Source organism: Aegilops tauschii, chromosome 1 (genome assembly GCF_002575655.3).
Source record: "Aegilops tauschii subsp. strangulata cultivar AL8/78 chromosome 1, Aet v6.0, whole genome shotgun sequence".
NCBI classification, from domain to species: Eukaryota; Viridiplantae; Streptophyta; class Magnoliopsida; order Poales; family Poaceae; genus Aegilops; species Aegilops tauschii.
This window is the reverse complement of record NC_053035.3, coordinates 407,756,235-407,770,145: the sequence shown is the minus strand read 5'-3', so window position 1 is coordinate 407,770,145 and position 13,911 is coordinate 407,756,235. Positions and strand designations below refer to the sequence as shown.

The following is a 13,911-nucleotide window of genomic DNA, read 5'->3' as shown; positions in this document are numbered from 1 at the left end:
TTATGACGCTAGAAACCTCTTAAACACCCCAGGAGCGGGGACCAGTAATCCGCCGGCGGTAAACCGGGCGGAGGCACCTGGAGCGGGGGCGTCAGTTCAGCCACGATTGGTGGATCCGCCTCATCAAAACAACATTGTAGCACAGCATGTCCCAACACCGCAAGGTCATTACTCTAACCCGATGGACAACATTGTCGCTGCCGCTTCACGACTGGCGGCCAACCCGATCGAAGGAGAGTCTCCGACGGCGGTCGAGACGCGTCGGGTTAGGGAGCTTCTTCAGACAGCTTTGGTTCAGCAGGAGGCTCATTCGTATAGCCGCGACCGGATCCATTCCACCCCCCGCCCAAGCCGGAGTTACAGTAGGCGTATGGATGAACCAACAGTATCAAGCAACGCACGGAGCCGTGATCTGGCCCGTGGCAATAATCCGGCGGGTAGTGTTGGTGACGCTCAGGAGGTGGTGGACCGGGCTCGGGCACGTAGAGAGGCCGAGTTGGCAGCGCAGCATGATGCCCGTCAGTTTACTCCGGTTCGTCCAACTACGTCGGTGGAACCAGGGGTTGCTTCTAGCTCCTTGGGGGTACCGTGTCTCGTCCCAGCGTTTCGCAACGTTCGTCTGCCCAAGGATTTCAAGGGCCCGCGCAAAGTGTTGAATTATACTGCCGATTTATCCCCCGAGACGTGGGTCGAAAGCTATGAGATGGCCATGGAGATGATGGATGTGGACGATGCGGCGTGTGCGAAATACTTCACCATGATGCTAGAGGGGACGGCCCGCACTTGGCTAAAAAGCGTACCGGCTAATTATATCAGGTCATGGGCCAAGTTGAGAGCCCGGTTTATCCAGAATTTCAAGGATACATGCAAGCAGCCCATGTCAATTGTGGATTTAGCTGCCTATGTCCAGGAGGAAGGAGAATCAACAACCCGTTGGGTGCGCCGGGTTTCAGAGATTTTGCATTCATCGGACCGCATCAATGTTGATACTGCAGTTTTAACATTGGAAGGCAATTGCTGGTTTGAACCTCTGAAGTTGAAGTTGGGACAGCTCAAACGTCACTGTAATGACATGGGAACCCTCATGGCGGCTCTGGTGAAGTATGCCGACTCTGATAGTACCAAGGATCCCGAGTCTGACGATGATAAGACAGGGAAGGGAAAAAGGAGCGGCAACGCCAAGGGGCAGCACCACAACCCAGCGGGTCATGGAAACGGCGGCAAGCGTAAAGCGGACCACAGTTTAGACTTTGTGGCTAATAGCAGCACACATGACAAGGGCCAACGACGTAAGGGTAAACCGCCTCAGCGCGGTGGAGGACCAAATCCTAACCCGAACCGCCTGTCTTATCTGTTGAACCAGCCTTGCCCAAAACAAGAGACGAAGGAGAATCCGTCCTCACACCTCTGGAAAGATTGCTACATCATGCAAGAGTTCAAAAATTCTAATTCTTTCCGGTATGATCATGGACCGGGTGGCGGCTCAGGCTCCGGGTCTCATGGGTCGGGATATGGTGGAGGCAGTTCTGGTTCAGGTTTTCATGGTGACCAGAGCGGGCATGGCAGTCAAGGCAATGAGGGAAGACAAGGTAGTTATAACAATCAGGGGAATTAGCAACAGCAGCAGTCGGGTTACCGGAGCAACCGGAAGTAGTTGAATAGCGGACAGTACCATGTCTTCACCACTAGCCTGGACAAGCGCGATCAGAAGCTTCATAAGAGGGCACTGAATTCCGTTGAACCGGCGATTCCCCGGTACTTACGTTGGTCTGAGCAGCCTATTTTGTGGAGTCGAGAGGATCATCCGCCCCGGGTTGACAATCCGGGTCATTTGGCACTGGTGGTGGCACCTCAGGTGGGAGGTTATAAGTTCACTAAGGTACTCATGGATGGAGGGAGTAGTATCAATATCCTTTATTATGAAACTTTCCGTCGCATGGGGTTAACAGATAAAAATCTTAAACCGTCCAATACGGTGTTCCATGGTGTGGTGCCTGGTAAATCGGCATATCCTGTTGGTAAGATAGCTCTGGAGGTGGCTTTTGGAGATGAGTATGACTCAAGATCAGAAATTTTGACCTTTGAGGTGGTGAAAATCAAAAGCCTGTATCATGCCCTGTTCGGACGGCCAGCTTATGCTAAGTTTATGGCACGGCCTTTTTATCTCTATCTGCAGCTCAAGATGCCGGGTCACAACACTACTAGGAAAATGGCTATAGATAATATGGACACTAATGGTGCACCAGACATGTGGTGCGCCACTACTATATAGCAGTGGCGCACCATGTGTTGGTGCGCCATTAGTGTGATAGACACTAATGGCGCACCACACCCATGGTGCACCACTACTAACATATTTTTTTCCAAAAATACTAATGGCGCACCAGGGCACAGTGTGCCATTCCTAGTTTTAACTAGTAATGGTGCACCACTCACCCCGTGCGCCACTACTATCTTTTTTTTGCAAAACTACTAATGGCGCACCATCAGCTGGTGCGCCATTAGTAACCAGGTTTACTAATGGCGCATTTGTAGGTGGTGCGCCATTAGTAACCTGGGACCAGCTAGATATTTTGGACAACCACCTACACACTCACTTTCCCAACTTAATTCTCTCCACCTCCTCCCCCAAGCTTGTCTCGGCTGCCTCCTCCTCCTCACCTCATTTGCATCATAGTTTCATCCAAATTAAGTGGTTAAATTACCTTTTTTTGATAGGTAAGTAAGGGGAAAGCTTTCTTTATGTTGTAGATCTACTCTTTCTCCCTCCAACAACGTGCACATGCACTTTTCATGGCCTAGCTAGATCTATGTATGTTTGTGGTTTGCATATGTTTGTGGTGTTGCATATATGTTTGTGTTTGCAGGTACCGGTATTTGAAATGCGATAGTTGCCAATATTTTGCCGGAATGTTGATTCATTTCCGTTTCGGCGAGAATTTTGGCACTATGCATTCTTTTTGGTCCTATTTTTAGGGAAAGTCATGCCAAATTTTTTCTTGGTTCTAAAATATCATTTTGCTCTACCCCTCAGGCGACCATGGTCCGCACGATGACCGAAGGCATCGTGAATAGGTTTTTGAGCTCCGCGAAGGCCGAGATGCTTCAAAAGAATGAGACGGAGATAAGATGTCCGTGTCGAAGATGCAAGCTGAAGAGCCTTATTGTGGACCCGGATTCCGGGCAGGTGCGGGACCACCTGCTCTTGCGTGGTTTCATGGATGGCTATCGGTGGCAAGGTGATGAAGATGACTATGAAGTCATCCACGGGGGCCGGGCAAGAAATGAGGAAGGGCAGCAAGACAACCACCGCGGCGAGGGCGGGCGAGAAGACGAAGAATCTCCAGGACATGATCACGACGGTGATGCTGCACACAGTCATCATGTAGAAGATGCCGGACATGATGATGAGGAAGATCAAGACGAAGGGCATGATCATGAAGATGAAGATGCCGGAGCAGACGATGATGGACCATCGATGGGCTGGGTGTAGGACCCTCATATTCAAGAGCTGCTTCTCAAGCAGACGGATAACACAAGAGCTGCCGCCCGAGAGAAAGCCAAGCTGGATCAACTGGAGATAGACGCGGTTACTCCATTGTATGAAGGATGCAGGCCCAAGGATACCCGCTTGAAAGTAACGCTCATGGCTCTGGAGATGAAGGTAAAACACAAAATGACCGACGCATGCTTCGACGAGAACATGTCATTCTGGCATGAACGTCTTCCCAAGGGGAACAAGTGCCCGACCAGTTTCGAGGAGGCGAAGAAAATCGTGTGTCCTCTGGATTTACCGCACGTGAAATACCATGTGTGCATGAACAATTGCATCATTTATCGGGACGAGCACGCGGAGTCTACCATATGTCCGGTGTGCGGCGTCACTTGATACAAGAAGAGGAAGAAAGCTCCTCAAAAAGTGGTGTGGTACTTTCCGATCACTCCTCGTCTGCAGCGGTATTTCGCGGACCCTAAGGTAGCAAAGCTCCTGCGTTGGCATGCGGATAGGGAGGAGAAGAAGTGAGAAGATGACGCAAATGATCCGGAGATAAATTAAAAAGACAAGATGCGGAGTCACCCTAAGGATGGGAGCCAGTGGCAAGCGTTGAACTTCGAACTCCCAGAATTTGGGAACGATCCAAGGAACATCGTGCTGGGCACGAGCACCGATGGAGTCAATCCGTTTGGCAGCCAGAGAAGCACACATAGCACCTGGCCTGTGTTTGTGTTGATGTACAACCTTCCCCCTGGTTGTGCATGAAGAGGAAGTACATTCACATGAGTATGCTAATTGAAGGGCCGAAACAACCAGGGAATGACATCAATCTGTATCTGGGGCTGCTGAAAGAGGAGCTAGACACGCTATGGAAAACGCCAGCCAATACGTGGGATGCCGCAGAGAAAGAATATTTCCCTATGAGAGCCGCACTACTCACGACGGTGCACGACTATCTCGGTTACGGATATCTCGCGAGGCAGGTGGTCCACGGATTTTCTAGATGCGTCAGGTGCATGGATGACACAACGTATCGCCAGCTAGATAGAGATCCCGGGTCTTCGAAAACCGTGTTCATGGGACATCGAAGGTGGCTTCGCGATGATGACCCGTGGAGAAAACGCAAGGATCTGTTCGATGGTGAAACCGGACCCCGAAGACGCCCGCATACGAGGAGCGGCGAGGAAATAGACGAGCTGTTGAAAAATTGGAAAGATTGCCCACTACCGGGAAAGAAGCAAAAGGCGTCAGAGCCGGGAAAGAAGCGAAAGGCGCCAGAGACGCTGCTGAAGGTATGGAAAACGAGGTCTGTTTTCTGGGACTTGCCGTACTGGAAGATCCACCGTGTGCCTCACAGCCTAGATGTCATGCATATCACGAAGAACGTGTGCGAGAGTCTGCTTGGTACCCTGCTCAACATGCCAGAGAGGACCAAAGATGGGCCGAAAGCAAGGGCAGACTTGAAATCAATGGGCATCAGGGAGGAGCTTCACGCTAATGATGATGATGAGGCGAAGCAGGACACGGAAAGTCGTCGCAAAGGCAAAAAGGCCAAGAAGACCGGAAATGACTTCCCTCCCGCGTGCTTCACTCTAAGTCAGGAGGAGATCGATCAGTTTTTCACCTGCCTCGTAGGAGTAAAACTTCCTTACGGTTACGCGGGGAAGATAAGCAGATACCTAGACTCAGCGAAGCAGAAGTTCAGCGGGATGAAGTCTCACGACTGTCACGTGCTGATGACGCAGATAATTCCAGTTGCAATCCGTGGGATCATGGACGTGCACGTCCGTGAAACGCTATTTGGCCTATGCAAATTTTTCGATGTCATCTCTCAGAAGTCGGTTGGCGTGAGGCAACTCAGAAGGCTACAGGAAGAGATTGTGGTGATACTATGCGAGCTTGAGATGTACTTCCCGCCCGCATTCTTCGACGTTATGGTGCATCTGCTGGTCCATATCGTGGAGGATATCATCCAACTCGGGCCGACGTTCCTGCACAGCATGATGCCGTTCGAAAGGATGAATTGTGTCATCAAAGGATACGTTCGCAACATGTCACGTCCAGAGGGAAGCATAGCCAGGGGCTTTCTGACCAAAGAGTGCATCTCCTACTGCACGAATTATGTAGGCATCGAGAACCCCGTTGGTCTGCCCGTCAATAGGCACCTCGGCAGGCTCACTAGATGGGGTCACCGTGAGGGTCCCCGCGAAATGCATGTCGACTTCAAGGGTCGACTCGCCGACTTTGAAAGAGCAAACCTAGTCGCGCTACAACACATAGACGTGGTCGATCCTTGGGTGGTAGAGCACAAAACCTTTATTGAGAAGACGTACAATGACCAAGGCCAACAGAGGACGGACGGAGATATACTCAAAGAGCACAACTCATGTTTCACGTGTTGGTTCAAGCAGAAGCTTCTGTCATACCCTTTACATGAGGATTCTACCGCGGAAGAACAACTCATATTCGCCTTGTCACAGGGCGCCGAGCACAACCTGATGATGTATGAGGCGTACGATATCAACGGCTACACATTCTACACCGAGGGAAAGGACATGAAGAGAGATGGTTATCAGAACTCTGGGGTAACGATGGAACCCTACACCGGTAACGACAAGGATAGATACTACGGAAGGATCGAGGAGATCTGGGAGCTGAGCTACGCTGGAGAGAAGGTCCCGATGTTCCGTGTCAGATGGGCCAAGAGCGTCATAAAAGAAGACCGGTATTTCACCACCATGGTTATACCCGAAGCCAAATTCAAGACCGCGGGCGCAAACGTCACCGTGGAAAATGAGCCATGGGTACTGGCTTCCCAAGTGGACCAATGCTTCTTCATTACCGACCCGTCAAAGCCCAGTCGTGTTGTCGCGAGGAGAGGCAAAAGGAAGATCATCGGAATGGATGGAGTCGCCAATGAGCAAGACTTCGACAAGTACGGCGACCCGAAGATGGAACATGACAACGACGATGAAGTTGCAGCATACACCACAAAAAGAAGCAGGACCACCCTACCTAAAGGACGTCCGTTCAAGAGAAGAACTCCATTTACGAAAAATAAGGGCAAGAAGATTGTGAACAGATAGCTAGCTCTAAGATCGATTGTATTTAAATTGTAGCCTTCATTTCTCGATTGTATTTCGACATATTGAAATGATATTTCTTCTGTTCTAGTGTCCTCATGAATATTTATTTATGTTTATTATGCTATTGAATTTCTAATTCACAAAAAGTATTGAATTTGTTAAAAAAATTAACCCCCCGCACCCTCCCCTGTCCCCTCGCTCGGTTCCCCCGAACGGAATCGGCCGAGCGCACCACCCACCCCCTCCCCCCCCCCCCCCCCCGAGCGAGACCTAGGGTTCAAGACGCCGTTGTCGGCCCTCCGCTAGGCAACAAAAAATCCTAAAAAAAATACTAATGGCGCACCGCTAGGGGGTGCGCCATTGCTATCCAAAAAAAGATTACTAATGGCGCACCGCTAGGGGGTGCGCCATTGCTATCCAAAAAAAAGATTACTAATGGCGCACCTCTAGGGGGTGCGCCATTGCTATCAAAAAAATTCTAATGGCGCACTGCTAGGGGGTGAGCCATTGCTAAGCCTCCCCCCACTAAAATCCCGAATCGATCCCCTTTCTTCCCCTTTCTGATCCCCTGTTTCGCCGCCGCGCGACCCGAGCGCTGGCCGCATCCAGCAGCCAAATCATGGCGGCGCGTCGAAGCAGCCCACGCCGGTGCCTCTCTGCCGCTCCCCTCTCCCTCTAACCTTGCTCCGCCACCCGTCACTCGGCGCCTTCCGCCCGTCGGCCTCCTCCTCCCTGGATCTCGGCTGGTCGATCCTGCCCGTGGGCGCGTGGCTGGACCGGCCGACACCTCAACTCCGGCGCCAACGGACCTGCCATCCTGCTCACCTGCCCGGGTCTTCCGTGCACTTTAGTGCAACGCCCTGCAGCAGCTCTCCCCTGCTCAGCTGTCCCTCTGCTCAGCGCCGCCTGGACTGGCTCGTCTGTCTCCCTTGCGACCAACAACCTGAACAACAATAGTATGATTATCCCCTCATATGTCCCTCTGTATTTTTCATTGCAAGTGCAACAAATTTAGATTCAAAATACATCACATGGCCATTAGTACTATGCTATACATACAACATAAGGATGCTGATTTTAGTTTGAAAGTAGCAGACTAATTTTCCCTTGCTTGCTGTTTTATTGGTAGCTACTTTCATGCTCTTCCACATTTGCAATAATAAGATCGTCCGGGCAAATAATAAGATAGAAAACCCAGGCAAATTTTAAAACTGAATCTGATGAACATGAATGCCGTTCATATACTTCAGTTCAGTTCAATCTGTTCCCTGCTCATGTGCTTGTATAATTGCAAAGCTGCTGTCTCGGGCTCCTTGGCTTAAGATGGTGTCTTCTTAGTGATGTTGCTCCAAAACATTTTAGGTTGCTTCACACAGAACCTCAAACCAAAGAGAAATTAAACAAAAAACACACTGAATGGAACTTAAGCAGAACACACAGTAGCTTTAATTGAGTGAATCATTCAAATTAAAACATATATAAAAATTCATATATGGCTGCAACCATTCAATTAAAACTCTTAAAGTAAAATTGCATGACAAGTATCATACACTGAATCAAGTAAAGAATGAAGCAAGTATCTTGAATCTGATATGTAGCGTGAGGTATGTAGAACAACACATTCATGGAGATCAGTAGCATAAAGGTATGCTATGTTCTTCAGCATAAGTTAAACAATTTGGTTGTTAGTTTTGAGCCGTGATCTCTTCACTGTCTCTGAATTTCTGTTTTTGCATTACCTAGCCAACTACTAAACTGAACTTATTTAAACTCATGTCACATATACTACCATGTGACAGTAGTACTATTTCTTCTTCCATCAACCAAATTTTGCTTTACAATGTATAGATAAATTTTGCTTTACCATGACCGCTCCCGCAAAAAAAGAAAGAAATAATAAAATCAAACCAAATCTCTCTCTGCGTGTCTTCATGAGTTGGGCTGAAAAAACTACATATAATGATAGTATTTGTGATTGCTTGTTGCTGGTGGCTACTTAACAGCAAGCAGACGGGTTTCTTTTTTCTTGGTATATGTTGTGTTCAGTTTTGGCAGGAGTTCAGAACTGTTAGGCAAAGGTCATGTCTCCGACCATCGTGTCATGATGATTTTGCAGGTACCCCGAGAGGCCCTTGAGTTTGTTGGAATGCCGATTAACTTCCGTTCCGGCAAATTCGGGTACTCCATATGTCCTATTTTCAGCAAAGGTCATGCTGAAATTTTTCGTGAATTTTAGCATGACTTTGCTAAAAATAGGACATATGGGGTACTTGTGACTAATGCATGGGCCGGGGTATCTTAGTACTTAATTAAGTAGGATCAACTGCCCCTTTATTCTTGCTGCATTAAACCATAGGTGGCAATAGAGCCAAGTGATTAGGCCCAACTTAGAATTCTCCTTCCCAGCTTAGCTTTTAGGATGCCTCGGTGTCGACAAACCATAAATTATAAAACCTTGGCTTTTAGGGTGCCTCGGTGTCGACAAACCCTAAATGATGAAAGCTTAGGCTTTTAGGGTGCCTCGGCGTCGACAAAACCTAAATGATAAAAGCTTAACTTTTAGGATGCCTCGGTGTCGACAAACCCTAAATGATGAGACCATGATCTTGTTCCTTGACAATAACCAACTTTTTGACCAAACTTTTTTCCTATTTAGAGCGAAACATGGCCCAGAACGATGAGGCCGGCGGTTTGGGCAAGCAATTCTGGGAGCTGTCCCAGGAGATGGAGGAAGAACCTCACCACTATGAGGACGCCGCAGAAGACACCGATCCTGACTACACAACCCCTAGTGGCGTCGGGGATGACACCATTGATGGTGCCGCCGAGGATGCCACCACTGATGATGGCAGCCCACGCACAGATGGCAGCCAACCGAAGAGGCAACGGAAGGACCGGCGCCCGAACGTGCTCGGCACCGTCAAGGAGGAATTTACTGAAGTGAACTCCGACGGGCATCCAACGGCGCCCAAAGAATTAGTCAAGGGGTACTCGGTTCAGCTCGGGTGCATTCTCCGGAGCACCGTCTCGATCAACACCGAGAACCTAAGGCATAAGGACCGAGGGAATTTGCCGAGCCTCCTCTTCACGAAGCTGCACAAACGATACAAGTTCCCCGCTGACTTTGCAAACACACGCCTCTCAGGGAATAAAGTGAACAGTGTCGCCCTCACGAGGATGAGCACGGCCCTGTCTACTTGGAGAAGCGCGGTGAAGAGAATGATTGACAAAGGTGATAGTTATGAGAAGATCAAGGCGAAAAATCCTTCGATCAGCGAAGATGACTACAAGGAGTTCAAGATCAAGTGCGAGAGCAGCGCAACTGTGGAATCAAGTCAGTTGGGGAAATAAATGCGGGAGTTGAACTTAGGGGTCCACCAACTCGGTCCCGGCGATTACAGAGTGGCAGAGCCTATATGGGACAAGGAGGACGCGGAGCGTGCCGAGCAAGGCCTACCGCCCCGCTTCGAGAAATACCGTGACAAGCAGACCAGGAACTATGTCAGGGCCGGTACAAGGAGGACCCGGTAACAAAGGAGCTTACCACGGATCCGAAGACCAGAGCGCTTGAGCATGTTCTGGTAAGGAATACACCCCCGCGTAATTAGCTCCATATGGTTGCATTCTAATTAATGAAGCCAAATTTCTAAATGGTTCACATTCCTTCCGTAGGAGACTGAAAGCAGTAGCGCGGGGTCGTCTCAGAGGTCCCCTTGGGACAACACTCTAAATAGGGCGTTGAACGTAATGAAAAACAAGGATAAGCTCAGTAAGCCGTCGTTAGCTGGTCGTGTGGCCGGCAAAGGCTTGTCCACAAAATGGTCGTCATACTATAACGCTGGTGGGCGAAAGGAGAGAAAGACCAGCTCGGAAAGCCAGTCGCGTGAGGTTCAAGAACTCAAGGCACAAGTGGCGCGGATTCCGAAGATTGTCCAAGAGCTAGTGCAACAACAACTGGGAACGACGCTCACCGCCATTGTGCCTACCTTGATTCAGGGGCTGACGACGTGGATTGGGGGCGGCCAACAGGGGCCGCCCCCGGTTCCCAGCTTCACGGCCAGCAACTCGCACAACGCGCAGGCGGCGCCACTGGTGTCTCCGGCGGAGGCGGTATTGGTGTCTCCGACGCCGGCACGGGCATTGGAGCTTAATGCACCCGGGTGTACGCCGGCCGGCACCTCGGCAGCAAGCGGCCCCTCCGTCAGTTGCACGCCCGCCGTTGGCGGTGCCTCGACATTAGCCGAGCTCGATGCCATCACGATAACTAAGCCTCTCGGCCGATGACTTCATCTCCTTGCCTTTGACTGGGCATCCCTGACGCCCTACATGTTTTCGCAGGGCACCGCCGACGTTCCATGCACTCTCCTGCACTTCGTGGGAGGCAAGTTGATCGATGTCGCCAAGGGCAGAATCGTTCAACTAGGCAACCCCGTGTTCCACGGTAATCCGATGCCACCCACCGTGTATAGGGTTGAACTGGTTCGGGTGCTGCCAGGCTGCGACGAGTTGTTACCTCCGATTCGACCCGCTGGGGCTGATGAAGATGATGTGATGACCCTCAGCACCTGCGTAAGCTGGCCCCTGCTTTGGCCGAAGAGCCAGATTTGTTTGGGGGCGGGGGACACCACCCCACAGACAACACCGCCAGTCGTGCCGGCGCCAAGCCATGGCAAGACCCCTGCAACGCTACCGGACATGCCGGACATCCCTATGGCACAGGATCTGAACATGCATATGGCACAGGATCCGGACGACGACGACGATGGTACAGTTACCAACGTCGATAAGTACTTCAACGAACATGGGTACGATGACGAATTCTTGGGGCCTCCTTCTCAAGAACCCAACCCTGCAAAAGACGATCGCGATCTAGCTGGTACCGCCGAGATACCCAATTGCAACAAGCGTCGTCTGGCGTTCAGTTCTCAGGAGACGCCTCCAGCTGCCTCCTTCACTGAGCCTCAGATAGCCGAGGTGCGAAATATTATCAGCCCCAACACACTCAAGAAGGTGGTCTCTGAGCAGAACTCGATCCCATTACAGCAGAAGAAGCAGAAGGGACGGAAAAGAAAGAATAACAAGGGTGCGAGCCAGCCGGCGCCGAGTACGATCCATGCTCAGGACGGTCCACCTTCACCTAAGGATATCTCGAGGAGGGTGCATGTGGCGGGTAGGCCGATGGTACCGACTAATCTGCTCAATGCTACAACCGGTGCTATGCAGAGTCTGCATGACAGTGTTCTTTCTATGGAGAAGCGGCGTCTCTCGAGAATGATGTGGCATACCCGGTTTTCGTGGCCAAGGTGCCAGAGGGCAAGGGCTTTGTGGATAACACCATCGGGGGTACGATCGTCATGCGGTTTGATGACACTTCGCTATGTTTAACCTTCATCCGCTGCACTACACCTTCGTTCGGCTATTTTCGCTGAGTATGGAGATGTGGATCATTAGAGACAAGACCCCGGACATCATGATAGTCGACCCCTTCTAGATGCATGCCAAGATCTTGGGCAACGCTGGGGACCGGCAAGTCACGAGTTCATACTTCGAAGGCGTCATTCTGGCAAACCCAGATAAGGATAACTTCCTCGTGCCTTACTTTCCCGAGTAAGTCATCCCCTCATCGCCCTGTAACATATGATTTCTTAGATTTTGATCGTTCTTTTTTTCCTAACATTCCATGTTTTGTGCAGTGACACACATTGCACACTCATCCTCTTAAGCCTGAAATATTCCATGGCCACGTATTTCGACTCAGACCGTCAGTCGAAGAAAGACTACACAAATATCAAGAAAGTTCTTGATGATGTTCTCCCCGGCTACGCCAGATCTGGAGGCACCTTCAGCAGGCCAGTTCGTAGGTACGGCAAGCACGTGTTCACCCACAATACAACGTTCCCCTGCGTCAAGCAGCCGCCTGGCGGTCAGAAGGATGCCTACTACGCCCTCCATCACATGCGGGCGATCGTACGGGACCATAATCACCTTCTGCTACCAAATAATATCAAAGATTGGGCCGCACGCTTGTCGGCAATCCAGGATGCGGACATCAGACAAGAATTCTTTCGCATCCAGTCGGAGTTTGCGGAAATCATCCATGAAGATGTCCTTCGTACCTCGGGGCAGTTCTACCTCAAATATCAACCGTCCAATAGTGAAATAGAAACAACGCTACAAATGCAGGCTGACAACGATCGCGATTTCATGACCATCACGAAAGACGGCGGCTTCATCCATGCTCCGGTCCCTGAGTCGAGTCGAAAGTAATGATGCTATGTAGTTCTGAAATATTGATTAGCTCATGTTGTAATTAAACTTTAATGAACTTGTATGTCTCTTTAGTTTGGACAGTCTTTCAACTTATACGTAATCGATGCTATTTATTAGTAGGACCATGAATCGTGCTATTAATGTGTTGCTTTTCTCCTCCGATCCTTTTGTTGCATACTTATATATTGCTTATGTATTGTCTGTGAATTGCTACTAACGTTTTGTTTGTCTAGTGCATAGAGATGTTGTCATATGTCGTGTACAAGGGTAAGGTTCCCGGAGTCTACGACGACTGGGAGGAGTGTCGGAGACAGGTTCACCGTTTCAGCGGTAACAGTTACAAAGGGTACACCACTAGGGCGGAGGCGGAGGCTAGATACGCGCGCTATCTAGCGGGAGAGAGGAGGGAGTGGAGGAGGAAATGGATGAAGACCAGTTTCATCGCGATGATGCTCATCGTGATGACCGCAGCTCTCTTCTACGTGATGGTAGTTTAGATGATCGATATCGACTTGTAATGTGAAGACAAACTCGCTACTCGCGGTCTCGAGACTTGTAATGTTCTAACTTTGTTCGGTATTTTAAATTCGGAGACTAATATGATGAATTGTATTCGGAGACTAATCTTCTATTGTATTCGATAAATCTGCTGTTTATATGTTGTGCTCTCTATATTCTGTGCAGAAATATGTTTTGTAACCTGTGCAAATATCAGAAAAGAAAAAAATAATCCCTAATATTCATACTAGTGGCGCACCACTCAACACTTTAGTGGCGCACTACAAAAAGCACACTAGTGGCGCATCATCAACTAGTGCGCCATTAGTAAGCCAGAGCACATGGGTAAATATGGCCCCCTGGGAGGCATACTAATGGCGCACCGTGGGATATACTAATGGCGCACTGCGTGGTGCACCATTAGTATATACCAGATACTAATGGCGCACCTGTGGTGCGCCATTAGTAAAAAATTCTAATGGCGTGATGCTAGTGGTGCACCTGTAGTGCACCATTAGTAGCCAAAACAGGTGCGCCACTAGCAGGCCTTTTCCTAGTAGT

General features: G+C 49.8%; 1 protein-coding gene across 1 annotated transcript; it reads left to right on the top strand.

Moving 5' to 3' along the window:
* The first annotated feature begins 8,232 nt into the window (after positions 1-8,232).
* On the top strand, positions 8,233-12,969 carry LOC141023116 (uncharacterized). Its single transcript, XM_073499445.1, has 2 exons — positions 8,233-12,189; positions 12,276-12,969. Exon 1 carries the CDS (start codon positions 9,247-9,249, stop codon positions 9,931-9,933), a length of 687 nt encoding a protein of 228 aa, XP_073355546.1. The 5' UTR covers positions 8,233-9,246; the 3' UTR covers positions 9,934-12,189; positions 12,276-12,969.
* Positions 12,970-13,911: the final 942 nt, after the last annotated feature.